General features: G+C 42.2%; 2 protein-coding genes across 6 annotated transcripts in view; both read right to left on the bottom strand.

Moving 5' to 3' along the window:
- Window positions 1–12,958, bottom strand: part of LOC104966002 (oxysterol-binding protein 2-like) — a 146,707-nt gene extending 133,749 nt beyond the window's left edge. For 2 of the 4 annotated variants that reach the window (XM_010795097.1, XM_010795098.1), the window contains exons 1-2: window positions 12,355–12,958; window positions 6,715–6,923 (exon numbers count right to left, since the gene is read on the bottom strand). In XM_010795097.1, the coding sequence (XP_010793399.1) occupies window positions 6,715–6,923; window positions 12,355–12,509 (364 nt within the window). In that variant the 5' untranslated portion in view covers window positions 12,510–12,958. Of the gene's footprint in view, window positions 1–6,714; window positions 6,924–7,109; window positions 7,166–8,774; window positions 8,800–12,354 lie in introns of those variants that run through there. The other 2 variants (XM_010795100.1, XM_010795099.1) reach the window with 2 other exon arrangements.
- A 1,529-nt stretch (window positions 12,959–14,487) lies between these two features.
- rasl10a (RAS-like, family 10, member A) overlaps window positions 14,488–20,169 on the bottom strand; it is a 52,143-nt gene continuing 46,461 nt past the window's right edge. Inside the window, exons 1-3 of one of the 2 annotated variants that reach the window (XM_010795102.1) lie at window positions 18,671–19,125; window positions 18,448–18,572; window positions 14,488–16,446 (exon numbers count right to left, since the gene is read on the bottom strand). In XM_010795102.1, the coding sequence (XP_010793404.1) occupies window positions 16,176–16,446; window positions 18,448–18,572; window positions 18,671–18,829 (555 nt within the window). In that variant the 5' untranslated portion in view covers window positions 18,830–19,125 and the 3' untranslated portion in view covers window positions 14,488–16,175. Of the gene's footprint in view, window positions 16,447–18,447; window positions 18,573–18,670; window positions 19,126–20,169 lie in introns of those variants that run through there. The other variant, XM_010795101.1, reaches the window with a different exon arrangement.

Below are 20,169 nucleotides of genomic sequence, written 5' to 3'. Positions count from 1 at the left end.
GCTGTTCAAAGAGCACGAGTTACAGCCTCATTACCGCATTAAGAACAAGGAACCCAAACGCTGCCCACAGCCGGAAAGCACAAGCTCATTAAAACCAGACAGCTTCAAAGAACGGTTGCCTTGTGGGAAGGAATTCATTTGAAAAGGAAAATGACATTTTAGAAGTCACATTCTGAGTTGCAGACCTTTATAAAACATTTTACTGTGTCAATTCAATCAGCGAAAGCCATATACATGTCATTGATCAATGCTAAAGGACCACATCATACGAGCTAAAGCCAGAACACCACTTGCATCTACAGTAAGAACCAGAGAGACTCAAATGGATCGCAGTGAAATACAAGCTGAAACTGATGGACTGATTCTCCTCCTGTGGAGATAACAACCCGATTCTCCAAAGGATGTGAAGATTTTTAATTAACCACAAATCTAAGAGTTAAGATGAATTGCCTCCGGCGTCAAACTGCACTGGTTTAGGTATAATGATTTAGTTATCACAAACAGACACAACACTTCATGTCAGTGCTGCAGCAGCACAGGGAAATTACAGCGGACTCTCAAAATGCCGTTGCAATGAATCATCCGGCCCGCATCGCACTTACTCATCCCTGATAAATAGACTTGAGGCCAGGTAGGATTTGTGCATCGATGCTGTAAGAACCATCCCTCCACATGCCTTAACACAAAATAATAATAACGATAATGTTTTTCATAGTTGATTTAATCTTTAATGGCACACTAATTGGTCAGATAATTGACTGAATAAATGATGGATCTAACATTACATCTAAATATGTGTTTACAGGTAGACAGTCAATACCTTTTTATGTCCTGAATAAAAATAGCCTGGCTTTTTTAAATGTTGCAGTGAAGATGTGACAAATCATTCTCCTAAGCGATAACCACAACCAAACGTTTCCATGGTAGCCGACCAGAGCTGCGGAAATGAGCAGTATTTTGAACATTAGCTCATTGAGGAAGAGTTTGAGTTCAGTGACATTTGTGGGATGTCTTGCATGTTCAGTTTAATAGGCTTGAGGTCAGGACTGCATCCTTGAAAAGACTGTAGAGATCGTTTTAACGACATATTTCTGTGTCAGTGTGAGCCATTATCACCACATGAGACCTCACTTTAACATTCAGATCTTAAACAGATACCTTTATATTTTAGCGTACATAATTAGATTCGAGTCACATTATGGAAACATTACAACAAAGGTTTGAAAGGTTGAGAGTCTGCTTTGAAAGAAAACTGAATAGTAAGGTTTAAACATTTTTGAAATAATATGTCATGTCCTAAACTGTGTCTGCAGTGCAATGCATATACTGTATGTGTTTTCAAAGATTTGAAACCTGCTTTGCATTATCAACAAACTTAAAAAGGTGTTATATAGCTTTCCTTATTCCAGAAATGGTTGAGATTATTTATTTACTTCCAGGTCCTTTCAAATAAGCTGTCAGTAGTAGTAGTAGTAGTAGTAGTAGTAGTGGTAATAATAATAGTAATAGTAGTAGTAGTAGTAATAGTAGTAGTAGTGGTAGTGGTAGTAGTAGTAATAATAATAATAATAGTAATAGTAGTAGTAGTAGTAGTAGTAGTAGTAGTAGTAGTAGTAGTGATAATAATAATAGTAGTAGTAGTAGTAGTAGTGGTAGTGATAATAATAATAATAATAGTAGTAGTAGTAGTAGTAGTAGTAGTAGTAGTAGTGTAGTAATAATAGTAGTAGTAGTAGTAGTAGTAGTAGTAGTAGTAGTAGTAGTAGTAGTAGTAGTAGTAGTAGTAGTAGTAGTGGTAATAATAATAGTAGTAGTAGTAGTAGTGGTAGTATTATCCTATAGGTTCATATACATGCTGTTTCTAGAGTAAATGTCTTAAATATAATCTGTTAGAGTGCAGTTTTTATTTATTTACGCACCAGGTCATATTCTAAAAAGTACATTAACAATGGAAAATACTGTTGTGCCAAAAAGTTTCCAAACTAATAAATGCCCAACGGTGGGAAAATAAAATGTGTTTTCCATCTAAGTTGTGTCCACTCAAGCTTGGTTCAAAATGATCATACATTTTGAGCATTGTAGCAAGTGTTGTGAACTGAAGGAACAAAATAATCACTACCTCACACCACCCATCCTCACCCACAGGAGTGACCTCTTTCTCCACCCCTTGAACGAGTCCACCATACATGCCCACCATTAACCATGTTTATCTTTGTATATACTGTATATCCCCATCATGGACAATGTAAAGACACATACCAGCCGCCATGGAGATAAAAACAAAGGTAACATCGATGCGAGCATGGTGCCTGATGCTCTAGCCAAAAGAAAAGACACACACGCAAGAACTAAAGGAAAGGAAAGAAACCATTGAACCGCAAACATCCTGTCATCGTGTTTACTGTTATAAACAAAGAGCTGGCTAGAAGGGATACTTCATAAATATAATAGAAATAATGTGTTATCACTCACTGCGTGTTGCATCAAATGTTTAAAATAATATTACTTATAGAAAAAGGAGATTCAAACTGTTGTGGAGTTTCAACAATAGCCAAGAGGAAAATGGAAAACTTGAATACTGAACCTTTATTGTCCCTGCACAATATTGAACTCATTTATATTATAACAACCTGCCTATAATCCACATTCTCAATTTCTCAACTTCTCCTTTCTGCCGATGAAGCAGAAAAAATACAGTATGATTGACGGTCGACTGGGACACAATGTGAGCTTATAATGGATTCAGGTTTAATGCAGGTCACTGGTTGCATGGAGCCACACAGAGCACAGAAATAGTCCCAGTACAAAAAAGGACAGTTCAATAATGCCAGTAATGCAGTGTGAGTCCCATAACAATGCAGTGCTATAATGGTGCTGACCGCTGACTGTAAAGAGTCATGATTAGCACAATATATAGATCCATTTAATTGAGGAAAACAATGGTTTATATTATACCAAACAGATACAAGAGGCAAGACTAATACCAGCACAATATTCAAACCTAATTATCTAGCTTAAGCTCCCACACATAATCACAAAGACACACTGTGACAAACGTACATACAATATGTCATTATTATGATTATATTTCTATCCTCAGAAATCAGGCCTCTGTTATTTCTAAAAGGTTTGACTTCTCAGCGACACTTGGCTGTTACAATCACAACAGGTTTGACACAGAAATGGGAGAAGGAACCTAAATAAGGCAAAAATAAACGATTACACAAAAACCCATGCAATCATTTCTGGCTGTTCGATTTTGCTAGTTTGTTATGTTACAACACTCACTCTCCTCTCTTGGTTTCCATCTCGCTTGTCATTGGGGATTGAGCGTAACTTGCTAATTGGCCTCGGTCGCCACGCTCTTTTACATCCAAGATAAACAAGGGCAAGCGATTCGACACACGGCCGCGGCAGAACTAATTGATGAGGATAAATACGCCGTCCGTCGTATTATAACATCCTTTCACAAGCTAGGGAAGTAGTGGGACAAAATGTGGAAATACAACACTTTAAAATGGGTTTTTGCCTACATTTAGATAGGTAGATAGGACTTAGTTTCCTACATCTGTCATCGGAATACATTTATTACTAAATCAATATTTATTGACTGGAGTAATACAAATAATCTCACACTCTCAGCCATTGAACCAGAGTGTCCTTCCCAGCACAGAGAGATTCATCCCCATCACATCGGAAAATTAGCAAAACAATACAATGAATTCTTTAACAATGTCTTTAACTCACTGTTAAAGGAGAAACCTTTTTACATTTTACAGCAAACTTCTTGAATAATAATGCAATATTTTTCAATTTCAAAGCACAGTTCGTCACCTGAATGAGCTCTGGGACTGTAAACACCCTTTGCCTAACAATAGAAATCACAGACATTCTTTGCTTTTCCAATAGAAACCAGTCACTAGTCACCAATGTACTGGAATGTAAGCACCAACATGTTTACCCAAGAATGTAATCCTTTTAACCAAACCCACATGTATGCATACAAACACGCACGCACATTCCTGAACACAGCATGGATGAAAGAAACCTGGGTACTTACAAAAGAAAAGCTGCGCCCTATCCCGTCTCTATGTCTCCCTCCAGACTTTGCAGGACACCAGCAATGTTTTAAGCAAAAGACACGAGTGCAGAGTTGGAGTAAAGCATTAGGTCATTCCATTCAGAACTAAAACCCCCGCTAGAAGGAAAGCGGCTTTCTGAGAGAGAGAGCAGGAGAGGGAGGAAAAGGAAGGGGGCGGGAAAACCAGACATCGAGTGAGAGGGGGCCGGGAGAGAGAGGAAGAGCAATGTAGGGGGAAAACAGGGAGACAGTCAGGACCAGGAGGGGAGGGAAAACATCCCACTTGTTTAAGGATACTGTCCTAATCCGAATATTCTGCATCAGGACCATGGACAGAGCCCTACCTTTTACTGTAAAGGGAGAATTCCAGATGGGATGTGAAACAAAAGGAGAAATTAAGAGGGAAATAACACAAGCAAGACGACAACATGTTATCATGACAGTAACAGAACCTCAACAATATGTATGTGACGACCATATGTAACAAGTGACACCAGGACGGCCCCAAATATGAACTTGCCGATCGATGTACTGTTCTTTAAGAACTGGCAATAGTGCAAACAGAGAGCTTGGATCTGTCACTGCTGCTGTTATGCTCCTGCCTTCCTCAGCTCTATGTGTCTGCCTCATCAAGAGAAAGCACTGACTGGACGACTGGTTCCGGCACTTTTTACACCAACTTGCACTTAACCATTTCAGTTTCCACCTCACTTCACCATCCAAGCAAACGTTCAGCTTTGGTGTTGAGTTAAAAAACAATGACAAGTCAGACTCGCACATTTACCAGTGATTCAAGGGCTACAAGCTCACTTTCACAAGCAGTGGAAAAGACATGGCAAGCTAACCCATGAGAGAGGGCAGGTTAAAGTGAAGGGAAACACTGCCACCGTCTGGATGGATGCCTCCGACTGCAGACACAAGCTTTGGTAAGCTTCTTGAAATCCAATTTAAAACCAAATGTGAATGAGAGGCACTCATGGAATAACAGGCCATTTATAAGAAAGGATTATACATGGAGAGCTGTGACACCAGTACTAATGAGAAGTGCAAGTGATTGATTTAGGGTTCAGGTCAGTTGTACAAAGAAACTCATCTCATGGCTCACAGGCAACAAGATACTCTTAGATCAGAGCTGAAGTCTCACAGTGCATGATGGGGGTTTAAGATGTTAAAACCTTCTTCTAGGGATAAGATGAAAAGATAGAAGTGTAATTAGATGAGGTTATATAACAACCAGCCACATCAAGGATATGAAGTTTGGTTGTTGTGTACACACATGATGTGCCCTGGGTTTACACGTTGCTCCTCCTCTGAGCTGAGGGGATCAATGAGAGCTCTTTGTTCCCCCGACAGAGAGGAGGGCAGGTTAATGAATGTCACTGATGCTTGTTTGTGTGGACAAGGAACAGGATGCTCTCAAAGAGCTGGATGGCAAAACCACCGACGTCCTTCAATACCTTCAATAGCATTAACAGATCATTAGTTTTCTGAAGACGGACTCACGCAGCGTCTTCCTTCCACAGCCAGAGCAGATTGGAAAGGAATGGTTAGAAAACAGAAAGACACACACATATTCTTTAAGATAAGAAGGTAATCATTAAAGCAGTAACTAAGTAAAAGCTTTCATAAAATACAAACAATGAGCTGATTCATAAATGGTAGCCAACGTGTGCATGTTCTATATTTCTGTATTTTTTCTGTGCTTGATGAACTTGTAACGTAATATTGCAAAGTTATGTAATCAGAACAAGCAATGAATTAAGAGAAGACCCTAAATAAAAAACATGACATTGGTATGGGTGTACTGCGGCTGAACACAACTTGCTACAGAAAGGAGACACAATCAGAAACCAATCAGACACATCCAGTAGGTGGGTAGCCTGACTTTTTCAGAATACAAACATACTACTACACTCCTCTCCTGCTTTCTGGAGTGGTGAGCTAAAAAGCACTTACATTGTCACACCGTCTATATATAGAGATCTGAATTTCAAATGGAGGCCAGGAGAATATATATCCTGTCTCAGTCTCTGTAGACCTAGTCTGCAAAAGAGTGAGACGAGAGGCTTTAGGACGATGCCAGGGTGAAAAGCAAAGAAAAACGGTCCTCTCTGGCTTTTCCCACAGCCTTTGACCTGCAACACCAAATACAACCATGGAAGAATAAGTTGCCTTGGAAATGAGAGTGCTCTGTCGTCGGGCTGAATGCAAGCCCAGTTTTTTTCACAGTACCATTGGCATGCGCAGGTTAGTTGTCGAACTCAAACTGAGGAGACGGCGCTGCCCCCTCCTGGCTTAAAGTGGAATCTGAATTACATCAAAGGAGAGGAGGACGTGAGATGGGACTCCGACTGAGCTGATTATCAAATGTCAGGGGACACAGGAAAATGAAATACAACCCAAATATCCAGGCTGGCCTGAGGACCATGTTGTCCCTAACTCACTGTTCACCTTCTAACAAAGTCAAACACAAGATAAACACACTCTGGTATGTTGACCCAAGCCTTTATTTGTCAAGGACCTGACCGTTCATATACGTGCCTCATGGGTGTGTTTCGCTCTTACAGCTCGCACTTAGACTATAAAAAGCCTCGCACGCAGCTTCAATGTTCCATAGAAGTAGCTGCCCTTACCAGACTGATCGTTCATCATGCGGATGGCTTTGGCTTTGGCCAGCTCCAGTGCCGTGACCCATCTCTGCCGCTCCACTTCTGTGCTAGCCTTGAGGTGGTAAGTGCGGCCGCCACTGCTCAGGACAATGTTGCAGGCGTCCTCTGTGTCGATGTGCGCCGTGGCCAAGTTGATTGTTCCTCGGCAAGTATGGGCCATCTCTGCCTGCGTCCTGCGACAAAACACCAGGCGGAGAAAGAGACAGAGAAAGAAAACACATAAAGAACTGTACACTGCTGTTTGTCACTTTGAGTATTGCATGTAGGAACGTGCATTTGATACTATTATGGCCAACAAGCGCAAGCAGGGAGGCAAGGAGGGACAGAGAAATGCCACACATTATATTACAAAGACTCACTTTGAAAGCCAAGCAGCAGAGGATGCTCTTGGTTGTTAAACTAAACACAGACCTTCTCTGTATCACACCGATCTAATCGTGAGAACCAAACCTTTATTAGCAAATGGTAAACAAATTGGATAGTTTGAACTTCTTATTCGCTCAGTGTGGCCTTGCTGACATTCAGTGTGCTGAATTCTGGGTATTCTGTGCAGCCTAGTCCAGTAACACCAACTGTTGCAGTCAGTGGACCACAGTAGTCTAGATAACAAGGCCATTGTCTGCCTCCAAGCCTCTGTAGCGAACGAAACCAAACAATGAATAGCAGCGTGAACAAAGAGAGAACACAGTGTGAGAGGTGGTAGAAAAAGAGAGCGACAGCAGGGAAGAGAGCCAAAGCAGCAGAGCAACAGATTAGAACAAAGGGCAAGAGCAAGAGAGTTAAGAATATGCACTGTGTGTGTGTGTGTGTGTGTGTGTGTGTGTGTGTGTGTGTGTGTGTGTGTGTGTGTGTGTGTGTGTGTGTGTGTGTGTGTGTGTGTGTGTGTGTGTGTAAGCCAATTTATAGTGTGCATGTTTCCAAAACCTCTCGAATGAAACACCTGCAGAATAATGTTAATACTTTCGTGAAACATCCAGAACAGAAAATACTGTTGAACTGTTTTGTAATGGGGTTCGGGATAAAAGAAAATAACTCAAAGTCAAGAGAAACGTTTATAATTGTGTGGTGGGAAGCAGGCTGCCTGTCATCCTGTCACGGTGAGAGAAGCCGAGTTTCAGAGCAGGGATGGAACATCATGTCCCGCAGAGAGCTGAGTGGATGCAGTCACACACCCCCCCCACCACCACCACCACAGACAGCTGATTTGGCTGATTAAGACCCTCATCCACAGAGCAGCAAGTAATCAGCAAAATCACATGCTGTGCTGGTAGTTTAAAAATTAAACCAACACATCCTCAACCTTCAGGGTCACATGATAGCCCATCCGTACTCTCAGAACCCACCCAAACTGAAGCATGCAGCCATGCAGTCGTGTGGATGCATTTGCAATTGCGGGTGCTAACATCCATTTATCCATCTTCAGTGAGCCTTTGTTGCCACCGGCAGCTGCCAGCCAGCAGCTCTTAACACTACACCAGTCTACTTTGACATTGCCTTATTTAGTTAGAGGTTGAAGTGCATTAATAAGTTCTGCCAGGCAGTGATTTCCCTCACACCGCTTCTACTTGCTGAAGTCAAGTCTTGTTATAATGCCAATCCACGACAAGCATTTCAGTGTTCTGCTCTTCTGGCGGCGCTATGGTGCACATCAGCTGCACAGACAAGATCGCACTGGAGCCGTGTGGGGTCGTGTGGAGAGGGGCAGGGACCCTCAACATCCCTCTTTCCAGCCTTGCCAAGCCCGAGCTCAGCTGCCAAGTCCTGTCTGTAAGTGGGTCAACAAACCCAGGGTGCTGCTGACGAGTAAGATGAGGTCCACACTGATCGTTTCGGCCCTGTGGGAAGGCAAGGCCATGCAAAGGCCATGAAATAAACAGACAAGGAAACCACAAAAGCTGGGAAAGAGAGAGACTACAGGGACATTAAGGCACTAGGAGGGGAGGGGGTGAAGGTGAGTGCAGCTGAGGACATGAGAGAGGGTCCTGCATGTTGAGCCGAGCCAGGAAAGAGTTGCAGTGCTTTACCTGTCAGTCCCATGTGCACATATCCTGATAAAACACAAATCCACCGATCTGGAGCATGTAATGACAGAACAACAACCAGTGAACAACACACGACAGACAGCCAAAAAGCATGCGGAGATTTGTACAGAGACAGGCAGAGGAAATACAACACAGTACTCAGAGCATGAGAACGTAGGAAGGTTTTGTCGAGGCTGGGGGCTGAAATATCACAAGTCATGGAGGGACAGCCAGAGAAACGCTGGGGAAAGTGCTGTGCTGAAAACAGAAGGGAAACATAAGACAAGAAAACCAAAGCCATGAAACAGCAACATGGTGAACATGACATGGCCTGCAGACAGATGGGATGCTGAGAATGTGTCTCCCTGCTCTCTGTAACATCACCCTGCTGCTCACCTCGACATAGAAACACCCAGACGGGCTGCACACACAGAGACACATTACTTACACACACACTTTTACACACACACACACACACACACACACACACACACACACACACACACACACACACACACACACACACACACACACACACACACACACACACACACACACAGCTGAGGCCAACTGAGAGCCCATTAACTAAATTAGATCACAGCATCCCCATCTCTTGCTCCAGTCACTCTGCTGATGTGCCAGGCTAGTAAACAGGGTTCACGACAGGCTCTTCCCTCCAGCTGGGCCCAAAGCTGGCGAGCTGACCACTCTCTCATCACGCCACCCTGCACCCACGAGCTGAGCGAGCCAAAACAAAAACAACCTGACAAAGGACACAAGAAGGTACCTTACCACCTCTGAGCATTTCAATGTATTATCTAGTCACTACCCTGCAGCTGAGAAGGAAACGAGGCAGGCCCTACTGCACTATAAAAGGATTCACTCAGCTATAATTGCACTCAAACCTTTAATGCCCCGTAAGCATACCTTAAGCACCAAGGAAGATTGATTTTAAGAAGTGAGTAAGATTGGTTCAGAGTATTACAACTTTGAGTTTTTCTTAAAGGAATTCAAAATGAAAGAAGCTCAGTGTGAGAAGGAGGACAAAGATCTTGATACATTTTCTGGTGAAACGGCTCGATTAGGCTCTTTTGGATGATTTAGACAAAAAACACCTCAAGGCTGATGTAGTCTAAAAGACTGCCAGTCTTGCAGTGTCAGAGCCTAAATTAATCAATAACAAGTGCTATGTTGAATCTCTGTAAAACTCATTACACTTAAACAGGCGCAAGTGCTGAGTGTATTAGTCCGCCCAGAGTCCAAGCATCGATTACCATCCTCCATTGCCCTTTGGCGCCTCAGCGACGAGTTGGAGAGTCAAGCCATTGCTCTGAAAACAGCAGGCCTTGGGAATTGAAAATCTCTATCAGGTTATGGGCTAGACCTCTTATTGAGAAGTCAGTCACTATAGATTTATCAGTAATACAAACTGGCATTTAAAAAAAAGGGCAAACAAATACTCAACATCGCAAATCAAACAACTGATAAGTCATATTGAAAATGAGAGCGGTCCTATTATTATTAGTGTTGGTAGAAGAACTGGAATATTCTCTATGTTTCAGTCCTTATATTTTAGGACAAGGAACTGTGACTGTTTCCCTGTCACTCCCCTAACAATAGAGGTGCAGACAGGCAGGCAGAGGAGGCACAGACAGAGGAGGCACAGACAGAGGAGCACAAAGCCTGGAGTCAGACACACACAATGCGGCCTGCCAGGAAGACATCAGTGGAGGGGACAACCCGTTGCTTCACTGCCTCTGAGCTCAGATGTCTATGGGCTACCTTTACTTCAGGTACAGCAGTCACCTTACAACATAATGGACTATTCATAAAGGGGAGAGGCAACAGGCGTCTTTTCTTTCACCACAAGCTCAGGCAGGAGTAGGACTTTGGCAACTTTACCTCTGTGTCAAATAGCACCGCTGACAACGCAAGACAATAGGGTGCTGAAGAAGGCTGTAGGGTGGGATGAAATGGGCTCTGAATGTGGCGTTGACCTGATCTGAACATTCTAATTTTACAAGATGGCATTTACTGTATGACTGTTGGAGCTGCAGGGAAGCAATGTGAGTCAATGTTTTGGCCTGCAGTCCCAGGACCCAGACTGAAACGGGAACTAATGAAGTGCACAAAGGACAACGTGGCCCAGAAGGCGATATGGCAGAATATTTGAATGTTGACAAAAGCATAAAACAGTGAAAGAAAGCTGGATGGTTGAACAAGCAAAAGCCCAGCAGTGAAATCAAGTGAAAGTACCAAGCTCTTTAGGGACAAAACAATCATAATCCTGGGGCTGGCTCAGGTGACAGCTCTGAAAGTGCTAGACATTGTACCTTGAGGGACTTCCACAGAGCATGTGACAGTTTATTCACCTGATGGTAAGGTTAACATTAGACTAACAATTATAAAGTGTTGCCGTTTTACAATCTAATCAGACCACCATTTACAATATACAGGAATTCTCTGTGATAAGGCACACGGAATGTTTTTTTGGCAGAAGTATTAAATGTGTGTTGTGCTTTATGATGCGTCTAGTCCACTGCCACACCTGTGGAAACATGAGTCCTACTGTCCTGCAGCTGAGAAGGAAACGAGACAGGTCTACTGCACTATAAAATGTAAGGATTCACTGATACGGCAGCTTTAGTTGCAGTCAAATCTTTTATGCTCTGTAATCATACCCTAAGCACCAAGGAAGACTGACTTTAAGAAGTGTATATGATTGCTTCAGAGTATTAAAACTGAGTTTTTTTTTTAATTAAGTAATTAAAAATGAAAGAAGTTAAGGAGAGGGAGGACAAAGGTCTTGTCACATTTTCTGATGAAACGGCTGGATTTCAGATGGATGATATAAAAAGACTTCCAGTCTTGCAGTATCAGGGCTCAAATTAATCAATAACAAGTCAAGTGCTATGTATAATCTCTGTAAAACACTTGTGCATGAAGCACAGCCACAGGTGTTACGCTATTGTAAAGCTAAGGTTAGCTCACAGCTCTGTCTATCAGAGTGAAAGAGATGGATGATAATATTAGCAACAATCTCTTGCATCTCGTTTCGGTCATCATTCAGAGTGGCTTTTTAACTCTCTATCTAATGCAATTAATTAAGTAATTTAGCAAACAAAAACATGACATTTATCATGAATTACATATTAGTCGTTGACGTTGTCTTTTCTAACAACACCTTTAAAAGAGGAGTTTAATATATATATAATACCGAGGAGTATCCAGCTGTCACAGACTAAGACTAGCAAATTAGCTTACTATGCTAGCTAACGTCCATACCAACTGTAGCCCCTTCCTGACACTTTAATGACTTAGAAGTTGTGTTGCCATTACTGCTGTGTGAGTATCTATATGTGTTGGTGCCTTTCATCAATATAGAGTCATTCAAAGTAAAAACGTCTACGTATTTATCACTGTCAGCTTGAAGGGAACAGGCAGCTGACTCTGTGCGTTTGACATCTAGCTGTTAGCCTGATGCTAGCCAGCTGAGGCAGCCAGCTGTAAGGATGCACCGACACATGAAGCGACCAAGTCCGCGTTTACTTTGAGAAATAATGCACCCTGCATCTTTATTTACCTGTAATATGAAAGCAGGCCATTGCTGAGGACAAACCATCTCCGCTGGTACCCTTTCAAATAGTTGGTCCATTTAAAAAGCCAGCCTTTGTAAGTATCCGACCCTGGAGCTGGGGCCGCGGCAGAGGCGGAGCTGCCCTTCCCCGGATCGCTCATCCTCCGACCGGGATGAACCGGGGACAGCGAGGACAGGGACACTTCCCACCGGGACGACCGTGGCTAGGACGTTGGCACTGACGGGTGAGCTGGAAAGAGGAGGGTCCGGTCTAGGGCGAGAGACACCACCGTGAACCCCTTTCACATGACGCCGGAATGGACTCCAAAGGAAGGACGAGAAGTGATGCCAAGACACTTTGCTGATGCAGACTGCAGAGTATCCAGAGCATAGAGCTGGACAGAGTAGAAAGGGAGTTCCTTGCATAGCCATTCAATAATTAGATAATGCTTTGACCAAATCAACAATGTTTTTTTCCATGATGACAGTGCCAAACAGTTTAAGGCTGTCCTGTTAGGAGGGAGCGGCTTCTGTTACTATTAATAAAGTTTAAATGGAAATTGCAGCTCTATCGATTCAAGTCTACGATACTGACTTGCACCACGTGATGTTGTTATCTTAACATTCCTAAACATTTGACATGCGGTTTGGCTGTTGGTTTCACTTGTCAGGTGAGTAGACGTAGAATATACATAATTGAAGCTTATTGAATGATAAACTGTAGTGATAAGCTTTTGGCATCAATTCACACAGGTCTATATGTAAAAAGTTCATCTTATCATTAAATGTACGAAAACCTAAAATCAATAGTCGGAATTTGAAGTCACATTATTTTTTAAAGCTTCCGTTTCATGTGAGCCATTGACAAAATATGTATACTGCTCTGGACAAATACCACACACCTCTTTTTATTGGATTTAAGGGCTTTATTTTATTTTTACACGAATGTTTCGTGTAAAATAAAGAAGCTTCCAAATCCCAAACTTTACCAATAAAAATTGACTGTCTAATTATCATTGAAATGTTTTTTAAATATAACATAGAAAAAGCACTATAACCCACTGTCTTATTTTTTCCATTTTAGAAATAAAATTATGTGTGAATTTGGAGTCACTGGATCACATTACATTAATACTATAAAAAAACAATTGAACTATTTATAATGTTCCCTAATATTGGAAAGTTAGCACATTAATTGTTAGTTTATACAGTCTATTGTTTGCTCGGAAGTATTGAAAATAACATTGGTTTTGTGTCATTCTAACTTTAAAATAACTTAAGTAATACAATACATTCTGTGTTGTACAATATTTTCCTATAAATGTGGTGAGTATGAGTATAAAGTAGCAGGAAATGGAAGCACTCGGGTAAAATACTGTACAGTACTTGAGTAAATGTACTGAGTTTCTTTAAACCTCAGAATTACAAGATCATTGGCATACGTTTCTCGATTACCAACAAGGTCTGATTATCAAACAGACAAAGCAGAAAAGTGACAGATCCTCTGGGGCACCAAATGCCAGGACCACTTACTGTTTATATACTTTTGGTAGTATGCATTAACACTCTGTCTTGAAGAGTATAAATGTCTAAAATGTATATTATCACAATTTTCTTAATTTGTTTGCGACAGGGTAAATTCAATTGTGCATGCCTGTAGAAATAGGAGGTCAGGAGTTGATAATGGTACACAACAAATGATTTCCCCTGTATTCAATGAGAGGTTAATGTAGCCAGGTTACCCACAGAAGAAAGGCGGAGATGATTTAAAGAACTATCAGTGCTGAGATAATTTCACAACTAAAGTTCTTAAACAGTATATTACTGACTCATTATAACCTAACCACCTTAAATGAAAGTATATTAGCTATTACAATGGGGAGTTCACCAGATGATCACCAAGTGTTGAGTACATTTAAGAATACATTTTAAACTCAAAGTAAATAGTGGGTTCAGTGTGTGATGCCTGATCCGTTGTTCTTTGATTTGGCTCCTGATAACAATGCGTTACCACACGGTGGCAATGTTGTCAAATGATCTTAATGTGATGTAATTTTAGAACAAGATGGAAAAGTGACCAGAGTGAGGTTGCTGTTCTCAAAAGCATTTAATGTTTCATTATGTAAAAAAAAATACTCACAGTACTTATTACACAATAAAAATAAATATAAGTAACGTTTCTGATAAAAAAACGGTAGCCCTTTTTATTAGGAAACGCGCACACAGACAAACTGATGAGAACTCATGCTACACACAGTTGCTGCTACATATTTCTTTTTTTACTAGAAAAAAATAAACAAAAAACTAACACAGCCATCTGCCCTGATGAAGGGTGCACTACATCGTTGAGAGAATCAAGAGCTGGTGCTCTCGCATGCCATTGAAAAACATCCACATTCACTCCGCTCAGCTGCTCATTACAGTGTCAGAAAACCATTACAAAAATTAATCACAATATTACATTTTCACATCAGTGCAATTGAACCCTGACCCGTTGGCTCTACCAACAAAAGCATGCAAGTCAATTACTCCATGAATCACTCTTATATACAATAGGTCTGCTTACTTTCAGTGCAGCCATGTTCACACTGCCTAACTAGGTCTAATCAAATGAAAAAGCAACTGTTCACATTACCAATTGGATACTATTGACTTACTGATAAGAAAGCTTTTTCAAGGTTCCCTGTGTGTCTGTGTTACACTCATGGGGTGTTTTATGGAAGTCACTAAGCTCTGCTTCCTTATATCTGCAGGATATCGGAGTGAGAGGATTACGTCTACTATACGTGAGGCATTTTTAGTATAATGTGGGAATACATACAGTCAGCCAGGACATGTGAGATTTTATTGCTCCTCCCTAATCCATTCTACATCAGTCGTTAGTCTTGCCGTGCCTGTCCTTTGCTTGCCTGAATGTCAGCTATCAAACGTGCCTCTCTCTCTCTCTCACACACACACACACACACACACACACACACACACACACACACACACACACACACACACACACACACACACGTACTTGTTTCAGGCTCTGCAGCCTCCTGCAGTTCCCTGGATTGAATGTATTCTTCAGAAACAGACACTGAGTAAGGGGAGGGAGCATATTAAAGCCCACATCGTGATAGGGACTGCAGCATTTTCTGCAGCAAGACAACCTTAAAACCCCTTTCGTCTGAACAAACAGCTTTCTCTGTATAGGCCAAGTTTAATACAGGGAAGTCAAAGGAAAAAAAGAATGCAGGCAACTTCTCAGAATCCAAAATGTATCTACACATATGGAAATACTCCCCCTGGAAGTGAAGCTTATTTATTTGAGCTCTGTTTTATATTTTGTTGAACATAAACCCTCAATCAAATCAAAATCTGTTAGATATGACCTTTCTGAATGAAGGAAGACTCTATATTGCTGCCACTTGTTGAAAGTCTCACAATGCTAGCCTCACCCTGTCAGGCCCTACATCCACGACACAACCCTCTAAAGACCTGTCGCTGTGTCATTTGGGAAGCCTCAAATTAGTTACCGTCGAGTTGATGTAAGAAAAAAGAACTGTGCTTTGCTATTCATATTGGTTTTCACTTGCTTTCTATACTTCCTTCCTTGCATTTACACATTTCGCAGAATCTGACTAGGAAGTGGTTGGATGACTGTGTGAAATGTGGGTATCTTTTACAGCGCAAGAGACTATAACCTCATTGTGAAAAATCAGCTCAGTAAAGCAGGAGGCCACAGGGTATCTTTCCAGCCATTTATATAAAAAGTCCAGTTTTCTTTCTCCACTGCCCCTCCACTCCTGAGGTGAGAGGGCTGGAGGGAGCTCTCGGGCTCACATGATGCTGCAGCGGTTCCTCTGCAGCGCCCCCTGCAGGCGGATGGCGGTATGGTTCCCGCGCATGCCGCGTGACACAGCGATGCCCAGCAGCTCTTTGAAGAGCAGGACGACGTGCCAGTTAAACTTGGCTGAGCACTCCACATAGCCACACTTCCAGGTCTTTTTCACCAGGACTGAGACCGCCCTGCGAGGCATGAAGCGCTGCCGCTGCAGATCTCTCTTGGTGCCCACCACCAGGATTGGCACCTCACTGCTGCTGCCTTCCCTGCGGGGGCAAGTGAGACCAGAAGAGAAAAAGGTTAATTTAAAAAATCACCAATATTTGTGTGTTTTTGTTGGTGGCTTGGAGTGCGCAAAATGCCTGTGTTTTCCCTTCCTTCGGAGGTGTGCGTGGGAGGACTGGAGGATTAGTGCTTCAAGGCTCAGGGGGCCTCCCACCACTCTCTGCTGCAACTGGTGCACAGCATCATGAAGGGTTAACATGTATAGAAAGCCAGAGGTGGGAATACATAAGTGACTTGGGATTTACAGTATAATGCTTCTTACAGTGTTCAAAAAATTAAACATCTAGGAGAAGTGCATCCATTTCTAGTAACACAGATTAGTGGGAGTTTGGAAATCCAATCTGAAGCTCTAATTTAAATGAAAGAACGATGACTACAGCAAAGTACAAAAAGGATTTTAGACCAAATACCATGAAGGAAAGAAGGCTCATTATGTTAATTCGATGTATTACAATGAGATTATCTTTGGTTGGGGGCCAAAGGCAGGAGAGCAGGGAGCTTTAAGGAGGTTTTTTCTTGAAAAATAAAATAACAACTACCTACCGTTGAATTCACTATTAAAAAGGCACATTGTTAATCTCAAGGCAGCAGTGAGTGTAACAGCAAGACATCTGTTCACCTGTTCAGCTCAATGTCAAATATGGTATATATATTGTTAAAGCTGCTGCTTTCACTAATGCGGAATAATGTTTTCTTTTTGATACATCGTGCCTCTGACAAGTACTTGCATGCATGTGCATATTTGCACGTCTGCCTTCACAGATGGACAGATAGCTTGGCGGAAAGAAAAAGCAGAGAGAGAAATGTACAGTATCGTTTTCAAGCCATCTGAGGCAAAGTTCTCAAAGATGTAGGGTTGAGAAAACACATTGCAGTTATTATCGCAATTTCCCTTTTTTCAAAAGATTGTGCTCTCGAAACAGACTCAAACATATCTCCTCACATATCTGCTTGAACTTGTGTATTAAAGCCGGATGTGATGTATGTGTGAGTCTGTGCGTCATCTTCCCTGAGGTGGGCTTCATACTAAAATGCCAAAGAAAATAGAAAAACAAGTTCATTCTGGCTTCAACTGATTATGTCAACAGAATTGTGCTGAGCATTTTAAGATTATATTTTCTATAGTTGACATTTATAGTACACCCCTCCTCCCCACTCGTGCTGCAACAGCCTCCATTATTCAATATTTCAGTACCCGTCCCTTCTCTGCTTTGTCCTTCCCGTCTGCAGTCTGGTCTCAGAGCTTTTTGATTATACAGTTCTCCTGTTTTACATTCACCCTTCCTTCCCTCTAGTTGCTGGTGATAATGGTTTTCTGTCACGGGCTATGAACATTCATGGCAACACATTTGCAGCCGCAGGTAGGTGGGGATGATCTGTGCATTGGCAGTTTGGCCGTGTACATACATAGCAGCACAAATGAGGCCAGTCATTGTACTCTTTCAATATGTAAATATATGCATGAATGCCAACAGCGAGGATGTTAGTGCAGGTGATGCCTTTCATTGGTATTTTCCCCCCCACAAGTGTAAGGTTCTTTCTGCCTCTTGCGTGTGTTCAAAGCCTGCCAGGAGACATTTATTACATCTCCCTCTGGTTCTTATACTTCCTGTTTTCTTGTAGCTGTGCTCTGTCTAACAAAAGGAAAAATATCCCCACAAATGTATCTTCAAAATCACTACTGAAATGTCAGACTGCTCTCGTGCAGAAATGACAGCATCAAATGTCATTACTAAGCTGTCAGGATGCAGTGGGGACTGTGCTAAATTAAAATATAGCACCATGCGCAGACTTTCACTGTCACACTGTCACAGACGTGTAATTGTCCTGCTCTGTGGAAGGTCTGTGAAATGGCAAGCTGTTACCAGATGGATGAAATGGTGATGAGATTAGAAATCAACGCTGAGGCTAAACAAGCTGTATGTCACTCTGCTGAATGTTCAGAAACAATCATCCTAGCTGAGAGCGGGGTGTCGTCATACCTGTACTCCACTATCTGCTGTCTGATCATCTTGACGTATTCAAAGCTCTCCACGCAGCAGATGTCGTACACCAGGATGTAGGCGTTGGCATTGCGAACACCTCTGCAGCGCAAATCCAGCCACTCCTACAGGACACACACAGAGGGGACAACATCATTGCACAAACAATCATATAGTATGAGATAGATCATTTTTAACCATGTTTGAGTTAAGTCCGCCATCCCTTTGGTCTGAAATCTCTCAACAACAACTGTATGTGTGACCGGAGCTGGGCCGCCCACCGTTGCGCCCAGTTTGGCAAATGGTGTATCTGAGGGACCATGGGGTTGGGGTTAGAGGGCTCTCTGGAGCTCTGTGGTCCACCAGGTTGTGAAGGCTCCATCTGGTGAAGGAACCCCTTTGCAGGCCAGGCCTGTTCAGGAAGCGCCTCACTCTGCAGGTTGCTTCCTCCCAGGTCTTTCAGAGTCGAACCGTTCGCCCTACGGCTGGCCACCACTCAAATGTCCACCATCTTCCTCGGTCTACTGGCCCTCAGGACAATGCAGCGAGTCCACTTCGAGCCCCTGTGTCTAATTCCCAGTCTGCCGTTTTCAGGCCTTTCTTATATTCACTGTCGGGTCGACGATGCAAAAGTGGGGGGTAGATGTGACCGGATGTCTTCTCCCTCTGTGACGCTGCTTGGCACCATGCCAGCGCACCTGCTATTTAAGTGGAGGTGACAAAACTGCTCCCTCCCGTTTTGTTAATTGCCGCCTTGGTAAGCCCCAGCAATGTCCTTCTCCCTCCTCCCTGGAGAACTTTTAGAAAATGATATTGTTTATGATTAGAAATGTAATTATGTATAAATAAAATAACAATTGTGGTAATATCCTTTACACTGTCTCTGCGTGTGGTGTTCAAACGAACCTGATTGCCTTTTATTAAATTGGATAAACTTTAGCTTTAGTAATTTCCTGGGGGCGAAACTCCCCCAGGTGGCGTTGTCAGCAAACCGAGCATTTTACACGAGCACCACACCGCCACATATGGATGATATTTTGTACAGATATCCACGGGGCCCATTGACTGACATCGGTACATTTCTTTCCATGTCACAATGAGATAGAAATTTATAGTTTCGAGTGAAATATCATTCAAGTATTGTCTAGATCGCACTGGATTAACTTTAATATTCATTGCTGATCCTCTGGATTTTAAATTTACTGTTGTTTCTAATGGGGTAATTCGAGTGAAATGAGAGAGTAATCAATGTGCGTGATTTGATAGATCCACTCGTTTCATTTATTAACCCCGTACTAAATTGTGTGTAAATCATCATTATAACATAAACTATGCGTTCTATTGACAAGGAGTAGCGTGTGAGCGCGAGCGATATGAGGTTCGTTACCGGCAGCGATATAGCAGCATCTAGATTGTCGTATGGTTTACATTAAGAGAGAGTTGTTCCTCCTCTACTGGGGGGGGGTTCCTCCTACTAATGTAACATAACGACAAATCCTAGATGCTCCGATATATCGCTGGCGTAACGAAACTCGATATCCCGTTGTAATCGTACTATTGTAATAGAACCGCATAGTTTATGTTATATGATGATTTACACAAAATTGTACGTTATAATATGAAACGAGTGGTAGTATCAAATCACGCAATAGTACGATTGTAAACGATTAACTCTCTCATTTCAACTCGAATTACCCAATTAAAACCTGTTCTTCACCCAAA

Source organism: Notothenia coriiceps, unplaced genomic scaffold (assembly GCF_000735185.1).
Source record: "Notothenia coriiceps isolate Sejong01 unplaced genomic scaffold, NC01 NC01_scaffold00037246, whole genome shotgun sequence".
Lineage (NCBI taxonomy): Eukaryota > Metazoa > Chordata > Actinopteri > Perciformes > Nototheniidae > Notothenia > Notothenia coriiceps.
Note: the sequence above shows the minus strand (reverse complement) of the source record. Positions and strands in the feature narration are given on the sequence as shown.